A 13,656-nucleotide genomic window follows, 5' to 3' on the forward strand; every position below is an offset into this window, starting at 1 on the left:
CAATGCAGACTAATGATTTTAGGCCAATTTCCTTATGATTATGAAGAACTTTAATTTAAGACTGTTTTAGAACAATAAAACATTTGTATTTGCTTTCACACAGCTGTCGTGAAACTACAAATCCGATCATGCATGTGCCTCTAGGATCATTTAACCTATTCATGTTAGCAGGGGAGAAATGGAAGTGTGTACTATAGATCATTTAACCTGGTACACACTTCCAGTACACTGCAGTAATAAGAGTTACAATTCTGCCCTGCTAACATGAATGGGTTAAATGATCCATAATACAACTACATGTTATGTACTATGGATCATGATTTAACCTATTCATGTTAGCAGGGGAGAATTGTAAATCTATTGCTGTGTAGTGGAGGTGTGTGCTGTATACATGTACTACATATACAGTACACACTGCAGCAATAGATTTACAATTTTCCTCGACTAACATGAATGGGTTAAATGATCCGTAGTATTACAATTACATGTTATGTACTATTGTGTAATATTGAACATTTAATCCATTCATATTAGCAGGGGATAATAGTAAATCTATTGCTGCAGTGTGTACTCTGTATGCAGTACATATAGACTACACACTGCAGACAATAATTTACTATTTTCCCCTGCTAATACAATAAATCGTTCTTATGAGGGACCCCAGGCCCTCACTCACTGTTAGTTGCCTCGCTGGTGAGGTTGCGCTGTGCGGGAGAGCAGCGGCGAGTCGGCGCTGGCCCTGTGGGAGGTGCTCCAGGTGGGGTCCTAATTTAGCTGGCCTGTGAATGCTCTCAGGTCCTCTGGACAGTCACCGGTGTTCTGTCGACGATGAGAACTCATCGACCTTGCGAACCTCTGACGTCGCATCCGGGTACTGCCAGTAGGTCAGCTACACATAAGGACTTTCTGCGCATGCGTTGCCTTACATCCCCACACTGCGCCTGCGTCCTTTCTCACGGCCGTTGACTTCTCCAACTACACACAGCTCGACGCCCTTCTCGTCGAGTTTGCGAACTATACACTGCGCTTGCGCTGTCCATCTCAACTATTAAAATAAAAATACATAAACAAACTTATATATTAAATAAATCAATCTCTTTAGAAAAAAAAAATCTATGTATATATAAAATACTATTATAAATAAATAAACTTATATATGCATTTTAGTAGTTGAAATGGACAGCGCAAGCGCAGTGTATAGTTTGCAAACTCGACGAGAAGGGCACGCAAGCGCAGTGCATGGTAGTTGAACTGGACAGGAGCTATGTATAGTTGGAGAAGTTAACGGCCGTGAGAAAGGGACGCAGGCGCAGTGTGGGAATGTAATGATCGGTGAGTGGTAACGCATGCGCAGAAGGTCCTTAAGTGAAGCTGACAGACTGGTAGTACCCGGATGCGACGTCAGAGGTTCGCGCGGTCGATGACTTCTCAGCGTCGACAGAATAGGACCCCACCTGGAGCTCCTCCCACCGGACCAGTGCCAACTCGTCGTTGCTCACAAGTAAAAAAAAAAAAATCATAGCGCAAGCTTCGGCACTATGTATCGGGGCATTTTGACAAGTACAAGTACTTGTCAAAATGCCCTGCATCGGGCCCGATACCGATGCTAGCATCGGTATCGGGACATCCCTAGTAGCCCCATATTTCTCTCAGAAAAGATTTCCTTCAAACCTTAACTATACATCGCTTTTTTTTAATGACCAATGTCTCCATGTTTACATGCAGCATTTTATATGTTTGTACAAACTTTACAATGGCTTGCTTGTATTTTTGCTATTTATTTATACTATATATTTTACTATTATTATCTAACGCATTGCCAGCAAGTTGCATGTTTGATTCAGGTCAATGACTCCGGCATCAGTGAAGCCAAGCAACTACCATTTTTCTTAGAGGGTATGGCAGCCTACACAGGTTTCCTATAAGAGGGCTATTTTCTACCTAAAAAAGGTACTGAAAGAGTTACAAAAAACTTCACAACAAGACATGCTGCTTCCTGCTCTTGGTAGGCAGTTGACTCTGCACAAATAGGGGGTTATGATCACTTGAGGTGTCCTCAAACATTTTTGTACTAATTTGGCAACTTACCAAAAAAAACATTCGTGGCTGCATAACCTTCCGGGAAAGCTTCATTAAAGTCCCCTCTTTTAGAAAGACCTGAGCAAGCAGAATGAACAATGAAACACGGTCTGGAGAGCTTGACCAGATTACATACAAAAATTGTACACCACATGCTGAACCACAACATAACAAGGGTTTTTGTTTACTACAGAGAACATCACTGTCAGTGCATCACAATTATATTATAGCAATATAGCGCAGTATGATTTGTATTATGCCAACTGTTTTTAGATCCTTTTTTAATTAATAAAAAGTTATCTGTACATACCCTTCCAGGCTGCACAATCTCATGATGGCCATTTAAACTATACTGGATCTGCATCAGCTTCTGAAAGTTGTCCTAAAAAAAGCAAAACAAAATATGTCAACTGTAGATGAACAACAGTAAAACAAGCATATGCTGTCCAGAAATAAAGAAGAATGCGGCTAGCTGTAAAATAAAGTGTTGTAAAAGTGTTGAGGCAGACTTTAATACACATTAGTCTTAGGAATACAGGATTAGTTATGTAATGTGATCTGTTCAATGCTAACATGGGAAGTACACTAACTTTAACATACAGTATAGTCACTGTATACAAGAAGGCCACTTCACTATTGTGTTGCGATATATCTTAGTGGACTTTTTCAGACACACATAGATTTGCAAGAGAGACGGAGGTTTTGTTTGTTTGTTGATAGAAGACTGGGTTCATACAATGGAAGGTGCCACCTAAACAAACCAAACTGTTTTTTTCACAATGGTGTAGCTTGTCCTGTATTGATTCGCATACAATGGGATGGTGATCGTAAACAGTCACAACTAGCCTGGTCAAGATTCAAATCAAAATCTGGACTACTGATGGCAATTTATGGTACAACGCTGCCACCTAGAGGTGGGAAAGTGAAATGTATTGCATTTTCCTAAAGGTGAAAGGGGCGGCGCTTCGAAAGTTTTAGGCCAGTTTTCTCTCAATAAAAAGCCAGTAGCTGAAAGGTTGAGAGGACAGCACTTCACCAGACGAGGGCTTCACAAGAGGGGGACAGTACGAGGGGGCTTCACAAAGAAGAGAGGACTTGCTTCAAGACCAGGACATACGGTCAGAGACTGCAACGAGAAGCCATTTTTCCTAGGCTGAGAAGTCCTGCTCATCGCGGAATTTGTGGAGCCTGCAGCCTGAGCTAAGTACATTTTCAGTGTTTCCCCTCCTAGAAATCATACATGTACTAGAAGATAGTGTAGTGGGTGCATGTGAATGTTTGTAGCAGCCTGTATGTCTTGTTTATGTATTTGTTTGCTTTTCCTGTAACCAAGTGTGTATACGCAGCATTTTCGCCAAGTAAAGTACTTTTAATGCTACTGGGTCAGTTTCCTTGAAGTTTACTGCAAGAACAGACAACAAATAGAAATTAAAGTTTTGCCAAGCTTTACAGCTGGGTTCATCCTTGAGATAAGCTTTACGTCTCTGGGATTTGTAGTCCAGAGCATTACAACTATTAATCCAGAAAATGTTTCCAGTATGCCTTCACAGAGCTCCCAGTGTGGAAATATAATATCAAATTTGAACTAAGGACATAATGACTTCAGTAAACATAGCTTTGCATTACACTCCTAAACATTTATATTAGTTATTAATTGGGGATGCACCGATATATCGGCCTCCCAAACATATCGGCCGAAAATGGTACTTTGGCTAAAAGTCGAAAAGTGCAATTTTCTGGCCGATACAGCGGTGCATCTGTGCTTTCTCTCCTCCCCGCTGGGCACTGCTCTGTGTCCCATCCGGGAGGAGACAAACGGTCACAGTGGCCGAGCGCTGCTGGAGGAGAGCGCTGTGAGCAGCTGGCATCTCTCCTCCCACACCGCTCAGCCGGCAAAGACGGTGTGTGGGCGGAGACAGCCAGTGCTGTCACAGGAGGCTGAGCTCTTCTCCAGCAACGCTCGCTCAGCGTCCTGTGACAGCGAGTCAGGAAGGAGACGAGTGCAAACACTCAGCGATCGATAAGTGTTTGTACATAATTGAGGACATGGTATGGTCACTATATCCTCAATTATGAATGAATGGGAAGTGATCTACTTCACCGCCTGTTCATTCAGGATTGTGGTTATAGTAAACATACTCTGTCCTCATGTTATCAATGAACAGGAACACTCAGTATAGGGGATTCCTGTTCATTGATAACTGGAGCTGCAGAAAAAGAGATTGAGGACTCACTGTGCTCAATCTCTATTTCTATTTTAAAAAGGAAATATCAGGGGTCTGTTTAGACCCCTAATATTTCCCCGAAGCCCCTAAAGTAAAAAAAAAATAAAATTTAATAAAAATAAATAAGATCTAAAAACAATTTTTTTTTAAAAGAAGTTTATAAAAAACATAAAATATATTTTTAAAAATTTGAAAAAAAGTTAGAAAAGAAAAACATTTTCGTTTTCGGTCTAACATTTCTTTTCCTTTTGGTTTCATTTTTAAAATTTTCATTTCAGTGCACCTCTATTATTAATCTCAAACATGGTTTTCTGTGTGAGAAATCAATTTATCATAGCCACACCATATCTCTTGACCATCAGATGTTCACAATTCAAATAAAAACCTGGACATTTTATAAAATCGCATCAAATTGAAGCTATTATTCTATTCACAGAATACTGGAAAAACAGTAAACTTATTCAGTAAAATAGAATCAAATGCAATGATGAAAAGAACAGCAACTGATAGCCATCAGAAATTGTAATTTCCAGTCTCAGAGTAAGAATAGTAATTTTGTACAATAATTTTTTTTTCTATCTGAACTTGGTCAGAATTGCAGTTAGACCAAATAGGACATCTAGTCAAACTGAAATGTGTTGTTGTACAAGAGTTTTTTAATTGCAGTCATAATATACTGTACATGTGTAAAATGTTTGTTAATGTAAGGTAATGAATCAGTTTTATCCAACATTATAATCATATACATTTTTAGCACCACCTACCCCTTGCTTCAATATGTCGTTGGCATGATTAGCAACCTCAGTCACCACACTCAGGGCAGCTGAACAGGAAAAAAAAAAGTTAAAAGGTTACCTTACCAGAAACCAAAAGGCATTAACAATATCTATATATTCAGGTCAAAAATGGCATGTGGGTTATTTTTTTTTTATACTCAAGCAGATAAACAGGAATCTTACAAAGTGTCATGGTTGTCTTTTCCGTGTGCCTGGATTAAAAACGGAATTCATTCTGCTACATTGTATTAAACTGTGAATCCATTTTTTTGCACATCTCTGACGAATTTGTAAAAATAAGATCACTGGAAGCTGTTTCTTGGCCCCTAACTATATTCAAACAGAAAGTCTGTTGTATAATACAATAAAGCTTCAAAATAACACCTTTTGTTCAACCTCATGTTGTTATCACAGCCCATAAATGAACTGATGTCCCAGTGCGGCCAGAGAACATGAGCAGTCTTCTAACTAACCCAGTTATAATGCTGATGAGATTTCACTGAGATAGGTGTACTCAATAAGGTAATTTTACCTTGTGTGTCACTGTAGTCTGATGATTCTTCTGAAAGATTCTTCAGGTAATCTGTAGTTGAAAAATAGGGGGTAAAAAATCAGTGACTGGGTCCTAAAATGAACAATGGCAGTCTAAAAACACTATATTGAATAAAGGGGAGAGCTATACAGGGAGCATGGGGTAACTCCAGGTACCTACATACCTATATACAAATTAACTCTACATCCCTAATTACTCCTAATTTGGACTTTATCAGTACCCATTCATTTTATCTCACAGTAGGTTTAAAATATTTTCACAATCCTTTTATTGTAAAACCAATAAATTAAGGATCCAGGTATGAAATAAACAATTGCTAAAAAAAACATCCAATAGGTGCTGGTAGATGTGATCTATCAGGCATACTTTGTTTCTTTGGCATAATCTTTGCCCCTGTCCAGATGAAGTATACACGATGGACCTTGAGATAAAATAAACATTTCATGAATGAAAATGTTACAATTTTGTAGATAGTTCTGGGTAGAAAGCAGATTTATTTATATGTGAGAACATTATGTAAATCACAATATACCAGCACTTATTGAAAGTTCTTTTAGCAACTGTATATTTTTTATATGGATATTACTTGTTCGCTATTTACATTAACAGGGATGTAAAAGATTTAAAACCTAGTGTTTGGTGTGATTAAACAAATGGGTACCAATTTAGGATAGTAAGGGATTTAGAGGTGGTTTAAAAACACTATGGGGGGAAAATCATCAATACTGCAGCAGACAGAATCTGGAGCAGTTACCCATAGTAACCATTCAGCTTCTCTCTTCAAATTTGATACATTCCCCTCTAAGAATTTTTAACAAACTAAGAGTTAACCAACATTTTTCACATACAATACTTAACAAATCCCAAAATATTAGATTATTGCCTATACTAGTATTACACATTGTTTCAACACAGTAAAGTATTGTACATGATCCTTTTATTTGCACCGACTGTTCATTTCTCAGGGTAAGGGTTTCAATAATCTATTTCATTTATTGTTAAATTCATGATTTCATTTCAATTAGTTTTGTTTGTGTTGACAGTACACCTACATGCCCTCAATCACCATGCAAATCAATGTTCCAAAAACAGCACCAATTTACTTTGTGACCACTAGAGGGCAATGCTAGCAAGGCACAGTTTGCTGGCTCAACACTACAAGGTCCCCAGATCTCATTCAGCATTTCCTTGCACAGCAGAAAGATAGCCGACTTGGCATTAAATTAATGACTGTGGTCTGCCACGGAGTAAAAGTCCTTCCCTCTCAATTTATAAACTGAATGAAAAATAACACTATGTTATTTATATAAACAGACCTAAATCAAACAAACAGAAGATCAAAGCAGAACCAAACTGGAGTAGAGTCACGGCCTTGACTATAAATAACTCTCTGCTGACATATTCAGTACTTTTTTTAAAAAGTAATTATTAAGAATACTTAAAAGCATTGGCATGATTCCACTTTTCAAAAATTTAAAGATACACAAACTGACCTTAAAATTAAACTGCCCAGCTAAAATGTTTTTCTTGGTTTTGGTTAGAGTTGTGAAGGGTTAGAACCCGTCAGGTGTTTACTTATATCCAAGACTCTGTTAGAGAGATTTACCCTGGCTTCCTCTCCTCCTGACAATGTTTCATTAGCGAGAAGGGGGGTGCTCACCAACAGTTAAAATGGTTTTCTTTAATAAAATAGGGGGAGGTTAGAGTCTCTGTAAGAGTTTTATTGCCGTCTGTGTCCCTGTTGTAGATTTTTCCCTCACTTCCTGTCTATTGAAACCATTGTCGGCAGGACAAGCGAGGGTAAACCTCTCTAATGGAGCATTAAATAGCAGTAAAAACCTGACATGAGTTCTAATTCTTCCGCATTCTTTCCAAAAACTAGAAAATATTTTTGGAAATGCACTTAAAACCTAAACTTTCTCTTTTGCCTATATCCTGCAATCATCATCTCCCATTTAAAGTATTTTAAAATCTGATTTAGGGCTTGTTTAACCACGCGGCCCTGTGCGGCCAATCGCACTGCGAGCAGGGGGTGTATCTGCAGTGCCATTGACATGAATGGCACTGCCATGCCCCCGCCTGCTCCAGAACGCAAGGAGACTTTGTGTATGCGATCCCTTGCGTTCTGGGCCTGGGACAGTGCGATGAGCACACGGGCTGGTGGAAACAAGCCCATAGCACTATACAATTAGGAAGTGGATAGGTTGCTTCAAGTAGTTATTTTCTAATATCAGGCTTTGTGTGTCTGTAAAATTTTATTTTACAGATTATTAGGATTTGTACTTCAATACACCTACCATCGTGGGTGTTAGTTAGTACAAGGATCTAAATGCCCAATTGAAGCATATGGCAACAATCTTGTTTGCCAAGATATTTGTAATCCTGGTCATCCCATCTTGTATACTGAACACCCCAAACTGACAAAGTAGCTTTAAATCTCAACTGGACAACATTTATTTCTGTAAAGTGCTCTGTATCGCAAACAACTGCTCTTTTCACTTTTTTCAGCCTTCCCATAACCAGCTATATCCCATGCACTCGCTACAGTGGTGGTTGCATGTTATTGCTCACAGCGGGCTTCCTGCTGGTGACAATGGCAGAACATGCCATGCAAGGAGCAAGAGCACGGAAACTGGCAACAATGCGGGAGAGCAACTGAGACACTGGAACAGAGCGTTGCCATCCTATAACAGGAAGTAACACATTATTGGCCTTCATGGTTTGATCACCAAATATTACCTTAAATAAAGCTCCATATTTAAAAAGAATGAACATTACTTTTTTTTTTTTTTATTACTTTAACATGTTAAAGACTACATGAGGTTTTAGTGACTGGGTTCAGACCTAGGTTAAGTCTGTGACCTTCCTTTGTTCCACTGTGGTTAAGCAACACAGTTTGAATAACAGCCCAGCCTGTTGATTGGGCAATGAGGGATCAGCTGAACAATTGATGAAATCATCCCTTCACATCCCCCTTTTATAAGTATGAGTTTTAAAGTGACATTAAACCCTCAGATTTGTTAACATAAAACAATACTGTAATGTGTGCCTTACTGTAATCCATGGTTGTTTCCCTTCTCTTTGCTGCTATTCCTTTTAAATCTGTGTCTCTTCTCAAGCTGGGCAGAACTTCTGTTTTGCAGCAGACTGCTTTGTCTCAGGAATGGATGTATGGTGTCTGTGTATAGGTTTGTAACCTGAGCCAGCACTACAGGAAGAGGCACTGAGCTGCAAAGGGAAGTTCTCCCCAAGCATGAGAAGACATGAGGATTTAAAAGGAAGTGCAGCAAAGAGAAGGGAAACTACCATGGATTACAGTAAGGCACACATTACAGTATTGTTTTATGTTAAAAAATCTGAGGGTTTAATGTCACTTTAAGCTGGCCATACACTAAATTGTGACCAATTTATGACTAGCTGAAATTCGAGCTGTGGATGGCCGCATTGGCACCCATTCCCTTGAAAAAAAGTAAATGTTTCAATTGACTATTGTTGAAGGGTCTGGTCTGAAAATGTTCAGGGTACAACCAGTCAGATGCAGTCACTGTCCAGGCATTCAGTAGCCACTGAAGCAAGGGCTGCTGAATACAATAGCCGCAGGGGGGGATTTGTCCACCCACGCTGATTAGTGCAGGCTAACTGAAAAAAGTAAATTCGTCTATGGTCAGCGTAAGTGTGCAGGATGAGAGAAGCCTCATATCATTAAGAAATTAGTATCAATTCACAAGGCACAAAAGGACAAGGAGATTAGAAAAGGCCAAAAATAAAGATCTTTCATCTTATCCTTTAACTCATGTAAAGCTTTGTAAATTGAGGCTAAATTCTAAATGCTTATTTTAGTTGCATGTAAAAATACACTTAACGTTTTCTGTTTAATGAATACATAATTGAATAAAATCGTTTGATTTTTTTCAGCGTGAATTTACAATTCAACATGTAAAACAAAACAAAAAAAATTGTAAAGATGTTTTTGCAAGTACTACAAGTGTCTGAAGCTTTTTGAGTGTTAGACCCTCGACTGCCACTTATTATAGAGGAAATGCCAGGATATAAAGAGCAAGAGAAGAATAAATAAATCTATCATCACATCAAAATGCAAAGCTCTCATATTAATGCAAAGCTCATGCCTTTCCTGAACATGCCTGCTTTGATGTGGCACAAAGGTTAACACATAAAGTGGATACTCATTGAGCAAACACCCTACATGCTTAAGAGCCAGCTGGGAGGCCTCTGCCACTGAGAGCCAATGAACTGTTCTGCTTTGATGTCGAGTTTTGGCTAGAATAATTCAAAGGGAGGCCAAATAAACTAATCTCCAATTTCACAGACACTAATAAACATACACCAGTGGTGTCACTAAAGGGACAGAAGGGGGGAAAAAAAGTCTTGTTCATATCCTATGTTAATTACACACAACTCCTAAACTGGACAATGCTTAAGCAGCAATCACTATCCAAGTGCTTTTTCAGTGCATCACATGCACTTTTTCCGACCTCCGCTGCAAAAGCTACAAGGTTATCCATGTAAGGCCCCCTTCGCACTTGCTTCGCATTTGAATACGTGCCAGAGCATGTGTAAACACAACACAGGAAAAATGCGTGATGCAATTGTGGCACCATTACTTTTTAATAGCACCTCAAATGCAGCAAGCAAAACACGCATCAATGCACAAAAACATAGGGTCAAAGAAATGTGTGAAGCTCGCAGCTTAAAATGCTGCATGAGCTGCTTTGTCGTGCCTTCAAGCACGGGACCTTAAGAACACTAGGTTACGATCTGCAAGGAGTTTGCATGTTCCCCCTGTGCTGGCTTGGGTTTCTTCCGGGTTCTTCAGTTTCCTCCCACACTCGACAAAAGACATGCTGGTAGGTTAATTGGATTCTGTCTAAATTGGCCCTAGTATATGTGTGTGGTATAGGGACCTTAATGTAAATGTGCAGTATGTGAAGCGCTGCGTAAATTGTCAGTGCTTAATACCTATAATAATAGATTAATATGCTAATCTAAACTTTGCAATGTTCTATTTCAGCGTGCAGAAAGGCAGAGGTCCTAGCCTGTACTAGGTGCACAGCCCATAAAGAACCTGAAAAATAATCATAAAAATATTATACGTAATTCTGGACAAAATGGGTTCCTTCTTTATATGGTGGTGTCACTTCTCCAACCAGATTTCTCCTATTTTTTCCTATATTCTCACCAACTTCAACTAAAGCTGGACATACACTGGTAGCTTCTCGGACGAAGGTTCATACGAAAAATCTAATAAAATCTGAAAAATCTGACGTTTGATAATGGCATCAGGGACTTGATAAATATTGTTCGAGATTACGTTTTGATTTTAACATTCGATTTTGGAAAGAATGGGGTTTGCCAAACGAAAGCCACATTAACTGTTACAATTTTATTCACGCAAAAGAAATATTTTCTATCCTGCTGCTTCAATTTTTTTCCTCACTACAGTCAGAAAGATTGTCGATTTGACCCTATTAACTAATAGTAACTCAAACAGACATTCCAAAATCAATTTTTTTCAAACCAAGCTTAACTGCTATATGGCCAGCTTTAGATGTTTGAAATGTATTGCTACTTCCGGTTTCAAAAAAGGAAGACTGATAAGCCCTTGATTTTGAAATGGATTTGTTATGGATTTCTTTTATCTACATATATATCAAAACAGCACAATCAGTAGATGTCACCAGCTATCCTAAAGAAGGTCTGCTTCCTAAAGAAAGTGCATTAAAATATTTAATACCTATTATTTTCATCTTATAGGGTCCAATGGATTGAATGTGATGCTGAACGTATTACAGGACTAGCAATACACTATTGTACAATAAACTTTATTCAAGATTTGACAATTACCAAACCAAAGAAGTAAATGATACAGGATACTGTAAATGCCATAGAGCACCACATACAAAAAAAAAAAGATTCTGCACGCTAACAAACTGCTTTATGTACCTGTTAAAAGTAGTCTGTACTGAGGAATTCTTTGCACTGGTTTCAGTAAATAGTGCCTCAGAGCTAAGTTAGCACAACGAGGGTTCATCTGTAAAGGGAGAAAAAAGGTCAGTGTTTAAACAGCTTTGTATTCCATTACTGTTCGAGTGTGCACTGATGGGTTATCACTCCTTCTGTATTGATATACCGCTTTTGTATTTGTATTTCACAGCAAAACGTTATAGGTACTTTGTACATCTAGTATTCAGCAAAGCAAAAGTAGAAAGGAGTTACAAACACTGTAGAAATGATCAGGCAGAAAATCACTTCTGCTAAAAAAGCCAGCAGTAAAAATTTAAACATGCCAGCGCTGCAGCTCACATAATAGTTACATCAGTGACTGCAAAAGGGTTAAAGTTTATGTAAGCGCTAACAATGCATTTCTCTTGTTCGCTACCTTTTGGTCTGCAATATATGCATTTGAAAGGTTTTTGTTTTATCTGTTCAAAAATTGCAATAAATACCTGTTGGTCTTCCAGAAATCTTGTGAGCTGATAACTTCCTGCGCTGATCAGGAGGGGGTAGGATAAGGAGAGGTCTGTGTTCTTTGTAATGCACCAGAATTAAAATAGGCAGTGCTGACAACACATGCTTTGGAATTCCAAGCTGAAAATACACTTTGGAGTTCATTTATAAAAGTTATAAATGCTGGGTGGATGTCGTTTGCACAACACTAGCACTCCTTGATGGCACTGATGAATATAGATAACGATTATACTCCTCAGCACCATCTAGGGGCGCTAGCGTTGTGTGAACATCCTGGCTATATGCAGAACAGAACTTTTATAAATGAATCCCTAAGTTGTCATGACAAAGTTAGGAGTAGGCTATATTTCTGGCACTTAAACAGTTATTCTTCTATACTTGCAGCTTGTTTAAAGGAGAATTATGGGGAGAGTGAAATACACCTATCCCCATAATTAGAGCCGACGTGCGATAAAGAAGCTGTCACACATCAGCTCTATAGATCGAGAATTGAGTGATCACAAACTGCTGATGGCTCAGTTCCGTATCCTCTACCTGCAGAGAAGGGTGACCGTCAGTCACCGCTTCCCCAGGGATTCCCCCCTCCCCTCTCCGTTCCTCCAGCTCTGACTGTGTGCCTCTAGAGAGGCAGAGCCAGCTGTCAATCAGATGGCGCGGTGGATCCTGACAATATTGTCGGGATCTTTCCCAGCCGCACCGCGACTCTGTGCGGTCAGCATATAGCAGGCAATAGACCACTACATGCTGAGTTTTGGGTCACAGAAGGACATAGTAAATGTGACCCTAAAGAGAACTATGGCCAAAAAAGGGTTGGGATAAAACAGGGGGAAACATACATGAATTCCAGGGAACTATCAAACTTTTTTATTTTTATTTTGCCTTGACATACACCTGTACTGTGAATCTTGTACTGAGAGATTTATGGAGGCTGCCATTTCTTACTTCCTATGAATTTTACTTGCCTAGGTACCCCGGAGCCTAGGTACCCTTGACCCGAAGAAGCAATTAGATTAGAAAGAACTCCTAATCTGCATGCCTGTTCTGGGTACTGACTCAAATTCCTAAAGCCACGAGCATTTTCAGAAAATGAGGTGTCTCTCACTATAGGGTTACTGTAATAAAAACCAACCAGGACTGTTGCAATTGGAGAAAAACAATAAAAGGTGCTTATAGGTGCCCATATCTAAAATTCAACAGTGTAGTTAATAGAAGACAGTAGGACAAACAGATCCAAAGCTCACCATCCACTACAATCTTTGTACAATCTCTTTTACATTTACCAAAACTATGCAAAATGACAGTCTGCCTAAACCATGCATTCAATTTGCATCTAATCAGATAGGTCCTTGTACTACATAGATGTTGGTAGGTCTAAAAGGAGATTGGTCAAAAGGAGATTGGTCAATTAGATCCTAACATCTGTGGTGAGCTTAAAAGAGTAGGTCCAGCCAAAACCTGAAAATCTGCAACATGGAAACAGACAGAAATAAGATGCCAATGATAGTTCTAGCCTCCCCCACTCTACTAAAAAAAAAAT

General features: G+C 39.0%; 1 protein-coding gene across 1 annotated transcript in view; it reads right to left on the bottom strand.

The window, feature by feature from the left end:
* The window catches only part of FGD6 (FYVE, RhoGEF and PH domain containing 6), a 93,149-nt gene that overhangs the window by 11,155 nt on the left and 68,338 nt on the right, over nucleotides 1–13,656 (bottom strand). Inside the window, exons 8-12 of the mRNA XM_018563408.1 lie at nucleotides 11,595–11,682; nucleotides 5,613–5,663; nucleotides 5,069–5,127; nucleotides 2,390–2,461; nucleotides 2,089–2,157 (exon numbers count right to left, since the gene is read on the bottom strand). Coding sequence (XP_018418910.1) covers nucleotides 2,089–2,157; nucleotides 2,390–2,461; nucleotides 5,069–5,127; nucleotides 5,613–5,663; nucleotides 11,595–11,682 — 339 coding nt within the window. The remainder of the gene's footprint in view (nucleotides 1–2,088; nucleotides 2,158–2,389; nucleotides 2,462–5,068; nucleotides 5,128–5,612; nucleotides 5,664–11,594; nucleotides 11,683–13,656) is intronic.

This window comes from Nanorana parkeri, unplaced genomic scaffold, assembly GCF_000935625.1.
Source record: "Nanorana parkeri isolate BGI_ZX_2015 unplaced genomic scaffold, ASM93562v1 scaffold661, whole genome shotgun sequence".
Classification (NCBI taxonomy): Eukaryota; Metazoa; Chordata; class Amphibia; order Anura; family Dicroglossidae; genus Nanorana; species Nanorana parkeri.